Source organism: Aphanomyces invadans, assembly GCF_000520115.1.
Source record: "Aphanomyces invadans strain NJM9701 unplaced genomic scaffold supercont1.129, whole genome shotgun sequence".
In the NCBI taxonomy this organism is placed as follows: domain Eukaryota; phylum Oomycota; class Saprolegniomycetes; order Saprolegniales; family Verrucalvaceae; genus Aphanomyces; species Aphanomyces invadans.
This window is the reverse complement of record NW_008580274.1, coordinates 1-8,294: the sequence shown is the minus strand read 5'-3', so window position 1 is coordinate 8,294 and position 8,294 is coordinate 1. Positions and strand designations below refer to the sequence as shown.

At 57.8% G+C, this 8,294-nt stretch overlaps 3 protein-coding genes across 3 annotated transcripts; all 3 read left to right on the top strand.

The window, feature by feature from the left end:
• Nucleotides 1-2,292: 2,292 nt before the first annotated feature.
• H310_15014 (hypothetical protein) lies at nucleotides 2,293-3,517 on the top strand. Its single transcript, XM_008882994.1, has 3 exons — nucleotides 2,293-2,966; nucleotides 3,016-3,127; nucleotides 3,180-3,517. Exons 1-3 carry the CDS (start codon nucleotides 2,463-2,465, stop codon nucleotides 3,422-3,424), a joined length of 861 nt encoding a protein of 286 aa, XP_008881216.1. The 5' UTR covers nucleotides 2,293-2,462; the 3' UTR covers nucleotides 3,425-3,517.
• A 679-nt stretch (nucleotides 3,518-4,196) lies between these two features.
• H310_15013 (hypothetical protein) lies at nucleotides 4,197-6,542 on the top strand. Its single transcript, XM_008882993.1, has 6 exons — nucleotides 4,197-5,027; nucleotides 5,076-5,196; nucleotides 5,243-5,331; nucleotides 5,381-5,506; nucleotides 5,565-5,756; nucleotides 5,805-6,542. The coding sequence occupies exons 1-6, from the start codon at nucleotides 4,254-4,256 to the stop codon at nucleotides 6,075-6,077; spliced, it is 1,575 nt and encodes a 524-aa protein (XP_008881215.1). The 5' UTR covers nucleotides 4,197-4,253; the 3' UTR covers nucleotides 6,078-6,542.
• A 43-nt stretch (nucleotides 6,543-6,585) lies between these two features.
• Nucleotides 6,586-7,866, top strand: H310_15012 (hypothetical protein). Its single transcript, XM_008882992.1, has 3 exons — nucleotides 6,586-7,014; nucleotides 7,059-7,412; nucleotides 7,474-7,866. Exons 1-3 carry the CDS (start codon nucleotides 6,628-6,630, stop codon nucleotides 7,828-7,830), a joined length of 1,098 nt encoding a protein of 365 aa, XP_008881214.1. The 5' UTR covers nucleotides 6,586-6,627; the 3' UTR covers nucleotides 7,831-7,866.
• Nucleotides 7,867-8,294: the final 428 nt, after the last annotated feature.

The window sequence follows — 8,294 nt, the reverse complement described above, 5'->3', positions numbered from 1 at the left end:
GTATTGTGTTTCAGGATCATTTGATTGCACGGTTCGAACCAGCGCGCGATGCAGATTCGTTTGACGTATTCCAAGTCTATCGTAGCATATTTTTTACACACGAAGGAGTAAAAGTCCCCTCGATGACGCCCGCCACTGTAAGTGACTGGCACCATACGATGCCTCAGTAGCTCGACGACTTGTGAAAGGTGTGTGCTCGGCGGTGGAGGGCATGTCGTGTAAGATAGTCGACATCGTCAAGCAACGATGCCAGGGACGCCGTGTTGCCACGGAGCGGTGCCGCTGGCAATGGCATGTACACAATGGATAGGTGGAGGATTGTGCAACGCCCCACCACCATGTCAAGCTAATGACACGAGCTCCACCAGGTGGTGGACAACTCGGGGTGTCATCATCGTCGTACTTGACGCGTGGACATGGCGGCATTTTGACGAGCCGATCTTGTGGGCATTGATGACGGATGCAATAGGCAAGACGAAAGTAGACTGGGATGGGGAGATGGCTGCACAGGCGAGTGCATTGTTAGGGGCAAATCATTCGGATGGAGAAACCAGGGACATGCCATCGAGTCGAAAGCGTCAGCGGGTGTGTTTTGAAAGGGCCCAAGCAGAATCCATAGTGATGGCGAGAAGTCGTCGCACTTTACGGGCAACATCGTCCACGACGGTCATATGACGATATCGCCATCGCGGTGATCTCGTATATGCCTTCCAAAGGTGCGATTCTCATCGCTCTAGAACGAATCTGTCGACGTAATTCAAAATCTTCGTTCTGTCCGTCTCAGCAGGAGGCTACGACTGCTCCTCACAGTATTGCCACGACCACGACGGCCTCGACATGTGCGCTGTCACCAGCGGGGACCTTTGCGCACTGCGTATAATTTACAAACGCTGAGGCTTCGAGCCCTGAAGATCTGTTCGATCGAGACGCACCTCGCATACCCTTCTGGAGGAGATCGTGCCTGTTAGAGACGACAGCATGACGGCTTTGAGCTTTCAGAGTGATGTCATTCTTGTACTCAAGTGCCACCAACACGATGGACACCTCTCGACCGTTCGATTCGGGACGGCGTCGGTTACTCCTTCCGCGACGGTTCGTTCGCGGTGGCGGTTTCGAGATTCCGTCGGTTTCAGATTTCCTCGAACGCACGGGTCGATTCGTTTGCGCAAGCGATGACAACCTCCTTTCCGTGGCAATCGATCGACCCGACTCGCACTTGTTTTGAGGCTGCTGGAGTCGTTTGCCCGTCCATGCGCACAAGCATTATCTGCTGCGTCCTGCTAAAGCTCGCGAGATGTTGGCTCGATTGCCCGCAGAACCGATGAACCGAGATGGACGTTCTTGTGGCCAAGGCGCAACGACAGGCTTGTGTGTTGTACCACGGCGTGGCGGCCGACCAAAGTTTCGAAACGAGTCCAAAGAAACAACTTGACTCAAACATTCCAAGTACCGTCGCCCGAGATCTTGGGTCATGTGCATGACGTGCGTCCCGTGCGACCCAATGGGATGCGCCAAAGTGGCCCGTACTAGACTTCGGACGCACTGGGAAAAGCGATGGGTGCGGCGAGCTCCAGCCACGCCACTACAGGGGACCTTGACGTGCCTGGGTGTGTCGGGCCGTGCATGCATGAGTCGAGACGCCGACGAGGTCGTGGTGGTCTGGGATGCGATGCCCCCCCCATGAGCTGGAGCGACGAGGGCTACATGCACCCCCATCCGATTGCCCGTCCGAGCTTCACCACAATACGCCGCACGTGACGTCGCAGACAGTATCCAGGCGGGCGCATGGCCCCCGTCGTGGAGCCACCAGCTACTTTTACTACCACATACGTCGTGGGTACTCGTCGTCGAACCGTTCCAACTGGATCGAAGGGGACAGAGCGCATCGGATTGCGTCATGTTGGATTCAACGCGCGCGTACGGAGCTACCCATGGACGCAAACGTTGTGGCCTCTCTCGAGCAGCGTCCGGGCGAGTCAAGGCAGCGACTGCCTCTCGTGGACAATAATCCGTCACCCACCAACGCCCGCCCTCTGAAATTTCATACTTTTTCCAGACCGTGGGACTGGTTGTGAACGCATTGGATTGGCTGAAATACATATGATTCGGGCTCTGATTGGCTGGACCGAATCATTGCTCACTTGCAATCCCACAGTGGTCGTTTGACCGACGCGGAATCTCAACCGCCGGGTGCAATAAAATGCGAAACCTTTCTGGATCACTTGGGGTTTGTATACAACACAGTCCTTTCAATAAAATGATCCCCACCTTGGAGTGCAATTCCACCATATTCAAAGATCGGTACCTTGTGACGCAAGCGCCGCTGGAGCACCGCGTTGTTGCTTGCCCGTCTCGAGCCGCCGCCCCGACCGTCCAGCAACGATCCATCGACGTGAGCCACCCCGCCGCCCTTTTCACGATAGACGCACCCACCTCGACACTACCGACCTTCCGACACCGCCATGCAGTGGGCAGCCACGACAACGTTGAAGCCGGCCGCGCGAAACTATGGCACGCTGCAGCCCATTCCAGAAGAAGACCATGAACTGTCCCCGATGCTTCGAGCAAACTACACGAGTCCCGCCTTGCGAAAAACGTCGTTCCGTCGTCATGACTCGATGCCATATGCGGCAAAGAACGGGTCGACCACGTTGAATCCGCGAGCGCTCGTGTATGTGATCTCGGTCCCAGCTGTGCTGTTCCTCTTTTTCATGTTTATCTTTATCTTGCGCGCGAACGCCCCGATCCCGGACATCCTCTGGCGCGACTGCTCGTTGCAGCCATGGCAAGACTCGGAAGCATGCGATCCGTCGCAAGCTTTGGCGTACCGCGCCTCCTCCATCGTGGCCAACCTCACATGGGAAGAAAAGCTGGCGCAATGCCGAGTCGTGCAGAACAGTCTGCCGCACGTGAACTTGACTACGTTCAACTACTGCCAGGAAGCCAAGTTCAAGCAACTCCTGCAGGTACACAAGCTCCAGGACGTATCTCCTCAACTTCCCATGGATGTCGTAGGTGCATCCCGTGGAATTCTCCCCGATTGACATGACCACGTCGTGCGAGCGCTACTACCTACGTGGTCCACGACCCGCACCGCGCACGCTGAACGCCACGGAGTGCAAAGCAGGTACCCAACCTCCCTTTGCTCCTGGCAAGGGTGGAGTCTAATCCATGGCTAGCTCTGAACGACTTGATCGGGAACGGTGTACTGCTTTCGTGGTCGAGCAACGACGTCGCGACTTGCAGCGCTTTCCACTACACGTCGACGGAGGTGTCGACACTGAACGACGTGCTCATGCGGCTCCTCGCTGGCCGCATCCTCGCCGACGAAACCCAGGAAGTCACGGCGGACGGCATTGAGCTCGGTGCCCCCGAGGACTTTCACGCCGGGCCAACAAACTCCCAGAGCAGTGTAAAGCTATAATTGCAGTTTAACTTATGGAGCACGCGGCGGCGGCGGCGAAGAGTCCAAGCGGGTCGGCCGAGCCAGCGACATTGCGTCCACGTTCTGGAAGAGGGTGGCGCGCGGGCCTGGCGCTGTGACATACCAATCACCCGGTGTCGAGTCGTCTCATTGGCATTGCAAAAAAACGCAGACGATTCTGACTCATGTGTGCGCCGGCTGGGCGCGTTCTTCAACGGGCTGTGGGTGCAGCGGTACGAAAACGCGTGCGAGGCTCGCTCGTTCGTGGGTGGAGAGGTGGCGGCCGTGAGTTGTGTTGACTCATCTAGGGTGTCGATCTTGCCACAGCTTTTCACGCCAGGACAGCTGCTGCCACGACCCATGTTTTTGTCGAGCCTCCAACAATTTATGTGTGTACGCTATACGGGATGGCTGCAGTTGCTGTACCGAGATAGAATCAACCGTAGACGAGCGAGCGGCTAGGCGCAACGACGTGGCTGTCGCCGTGTGCTGCATGGCCTAGGTTCTTCCCAACAACGCTGTCTGCACTGTCCTCGACTAGCTCACAAAGCTGACAGCACCGACTCGATCGTGATGGCGCTGTGCTTGTCTATCGAAGCCCACAGCTTACCTGATGTCGCAGACCAGCAGACGAGACAAGACTGCATCGCCATCCGCACGATGGCATGCACGTGGGCTCGTCATCGGGCACGGCTCGGGTTCGCGACGGACGCCATCGTCGTCCATGCGATCGCGCGCCAATGGAAACGGCGCTGGTTTTAAATGGTGAATTGCAGCTTCGGGCATTTGATTGGTCAAAATTGGTTCGAGCGATTGCAACTGCCACTCGATGAATCCGCCGCTGCCGCCATCCTCGTCTGGAGGCGGCGGGTACCCATGTCCACAGCAGCAGCCACCACTGCCACCATATTCGCCGCCGCAGCGCTCCAATTACTCGCCCGCAGTGCATCACGCACCTCAACCCCCGCCTCGTCATCACCAAAACCAACAACCTCCTCATCCTGGCAACCACCCCCATCCACCGCCGTATTACCAGCCGCCAACATCACACCATCCACGCCATCCCAATGACCATCCACCGGCTCCTTACCACCAACATCACCACAGTCATGCCTATCCATCGCAACCCCCACAGCACCATCCGTTCCATCACCACCACCAACATCATGACCCACACATGCAACCTCCACTCCCAGGCTACCACGACAGACATCATGGTGGACCTCCTCCTCCAGGGTACCATCCTCCGACGCATCGCCCTGACCAGCCGCAGCTCTCGATGGACCGACCTCAAGGACCTTACAATCCACCACCACCAGCATACCATTACCCGCCTCCGCCAAACGCCGGGCCTCCGTTCATGTACCAACCACAGGCGCCGCCACTTCCATCCATTCCACCAATGTCGTACATCTGCCGTAAATGCAATCTTGGTGGCCACTGGATCCACGATTGCCTAAAGAAGCAGAGCCACCCGAATTCGGCAAAGCCTCAAGCGTCGGCGGCCAGTCGCCCGTCCGAGTGGCAGTGCGAGCCGTGTGAAAAGCACTTTGCGATGAAATCGCAGTACGATGCGCACATGCTAACGCACGAGCAGTGCTGGGTGGGGCTCGACGTCGTCGTTGAGAGTTTGTTCAAGTTATGTGTGTAGGCTCCTGGCTGCGACTTTTCAGCGTCCAAGCGCGTGGTGACAAGCCACTACCAGGTCATGCATGGGCAGTATGCTGGCTCCGGGCTCAAGGAAATTGAAGTCGAGGGGCAGAAGTTTCAAGGTACATGAGCACTTGCACGACGCTCGCTGACGATGCAACCATCTAGTGCTCGTGGGCAACTCGCCGGAAGAGATCACAAAATGGCGCGAGGAGCGCCGCAAGAAGTGGCCGTCCGAGTCGAATGTCAAGCGAAAGGTATTCCTTGGCGAAGTGGGCTCGACGAGATGTCGTCACGATGCTGTAGAACGAACAGATGGGCGAACGAGTGCAGGCAGGGGATATCCCGGCCAACAAGAAGCTCAAAACCTCGCCAGCCCTGCCGGGCCCCACCGACGGCACAACCCCCTCTGATGCTACCAGTGGCACCGCGGTACGCATCGTCTCAAAGGCTCGCGCGGTGCATTCAACCATGCATGCCCTTGAAGCAGGAACGCCCTGCCGCTGAATTGAACGCGGCAACTTCCGCGGCGCAGCTGCCAGACAACGAAGTGGCCAGTCCACGGTCAGTGCATCGGGCCAAGCCGGCGTCGTCCAAGAAGAAGAGCTCCAAGTTTTGCGTCAAGTTTATTCGAAATGGATGTGACGACGGCGACAAGTGCCTGTTCAACCACGACATTGAGGTACCGAGATGTGGCGCCGCTGCCATGACGAGATTTTTTGTGCACCAGTCCATCCCATGCAAGCAATTCTTGGCCAAGGGATCGTGTAAGCGGGGCACCCAGTGCAAGTTTTCGCACACGGTGACGGCGCAGGACAAACTCAAGCAGCTGCAGCTGCAACATCAAAAGGAACAAGCGTCCCAAGTCAAACAGCACAGGAGCTCCCTCTTGCGCAAGCTCCTGGCAAAAGACATCGACAAAGAGCACCGACACATCCTGCAAGCCTTCCGCCATCTCGTGGAGCACCACTTTTTTCAACCCTCGGCCGACGATGACATATAAGTCACGTACTATCCATAAGGGATCTCCAGCGAGCCTGCGCTGGTCGTGTTGTGCATGCATGGGGGCGGCTCCCCGCTCAGGGAAAGAGGTTACGCACGCTGCCCACGACTTCCCCGCACGTCCTTGCGCCGCTGTGGCGCCAGCCTTGTTGTACTCGGACGGGGTACGAGGATGGACAGTGTACATCCCGCGCTCTCGTTCATTGCATGCGCCGCACACATGGAAACTAGCGCATGAACAGTCGTCCACGCATTCCGTTCACGGATGGTCAACGCAGGTTGATGGGCGCTGCTTTCCAAACATCCATAGTGCTGACGCAGCGCAATGGCCACGCCTGTCGACTGCCTTGAACGGAGTCCGATGTGGGATCGGCAAGATTGGGTTTTGTGACGCTGCCGGCCGAGTCCGATGCAGACTCCGAGGTCCGTCGGGCCAAGAGCTGCCGAGTCTTTTGACGACCCCAACTGGAACGCGTTACTCGGTCGTTCCGTTGGTCGTTTCACTTGTCGGTTGACGTGCTCACATTGCCGTGCTTGTGGCTGGCGCAAGCATGAACATCGTGGCCGACGCGGTGTTTCGCCCCGAGCGCGATCGCGCGGACCCTGCTTCGACCGCGCACTGCACAAAAGCTCGTGCATCGACACCGCTCCGCCTGGATGTTGCCAATCAGGTCGACCTGGACGCGCTTCGAGCTGCAATTCTTGGAGGTGTCGACCCATTGGATCGACCGATAGTGTGGCGCGTGCTGCTGCATGTCGTGGGGCCGCATCCGTCCGAGTGGGCGACCGAGCTGTACACCAACCGCACAAGCTATGCGCATCTCGTTCGCGAGCTCAGTCCGTTTTACGACACGAACTTGGACGACAACTTGAACGTCATCACCCGCCAGCGCAACTTGGCCAAGGCGGACGAAACCCTTCTCCACGAGATTGAAAAGGTAACCTTTGTTCGAGCGCCGCGCACCTCATGGTCATGGCGCAGGACGTGGCACGCACCCAGGTCGACCTGCCGTTCTTCTCGGTCCATGGGATGGCCCGCGACTGGATGGTGCGCATTCTCTACCTGTTTGCAAAGACCCACGCAGAGATTGGGTACTGCCAAGGCATGCACGAAGTGTTGGCCCCCGTTCTGTTTGTGTTTGGCACGGACAAGGACGCATTGTGGTCGCTTCACGCCGAAGCGGACTCATTTGCCGGGTTTGAGACCCTCATGCAGCTCCTGGCGCCGTTGCACCTCGCATCCAAGCAACAGCCCCCTCGAACAGGGGCCCAAGTTCAAATGGCACGACTGCATACCTTGCTCCGGCAGCACGACGCGAGCCTGTGGCTCCACCTGGTGCGGCCATGACCCATGACTCCCCTCGATTCGGTCGTGCTTCATTGCACTGTGTGCGTAGAACTCGCTCGGCGTCCTCCCCGACTACTACAGCTTTCGGTGGTACATCACGCTTTTGTCGCATGAGTTCGAGATGGACGAGACGCTGCGGCTGTGGGATGCACTACTGGCCGACTCGAAGCGATTTGCATTGCTTCATTATGTGTGTGTGGCGCTGATTCTGTCCCACCGACGTGCGCTGATCGACCGCCACGCCGACTTTGGCACGTGCCTGACGGCCTTGCAGTCGAAACCCACCACCAACGTGCAAGCCCTTCTCGACAAAGCATTCCAGCTGCGGGACGTCGACCGTGCCACCGATCTCACTCGCACCCGACCCCCCGGCGCCAGGGGCCCGCAAACCACTCAGCACGGATGAGCACACACGTGTGCACAACACGTTCCTTTGTCACAAGCATCTCTTGCGTCATCGCCCCGCTGCGTCGTTGCCTGATGCAGGCGTTGCATCCTCAACGTGTGTAAAGCAAGCACGAATTGTTAAGACAGAGCGCTCCACAGCGTTCGACCTTGGGGAAGGGAGAGACCATTTCGGGGGCAGTGTGCGTTTGGGGTGCTCACGTTTTCTCGAGGGACGTGCGTGAGCGACACTTGGCAAGGGCATTTCTCGCGGGCTACGTAGGTATCGTGCAGCTGGAGGTATTCCAGTTGCGCTGTCATGCCGTCGGAGTAGGCAACTTTTCTTTGGCCACCGCAGCACACTTTCGAGGGTGAGAATGATCTGTTGTACAGCAGACCACCACACGTACCCCTGGGGAAGTGTCCGAGTCGTGTTGTGCCTCGCCGCTTCCCGAAATTGCGGAGTAATGAAACTCGCGATGACAA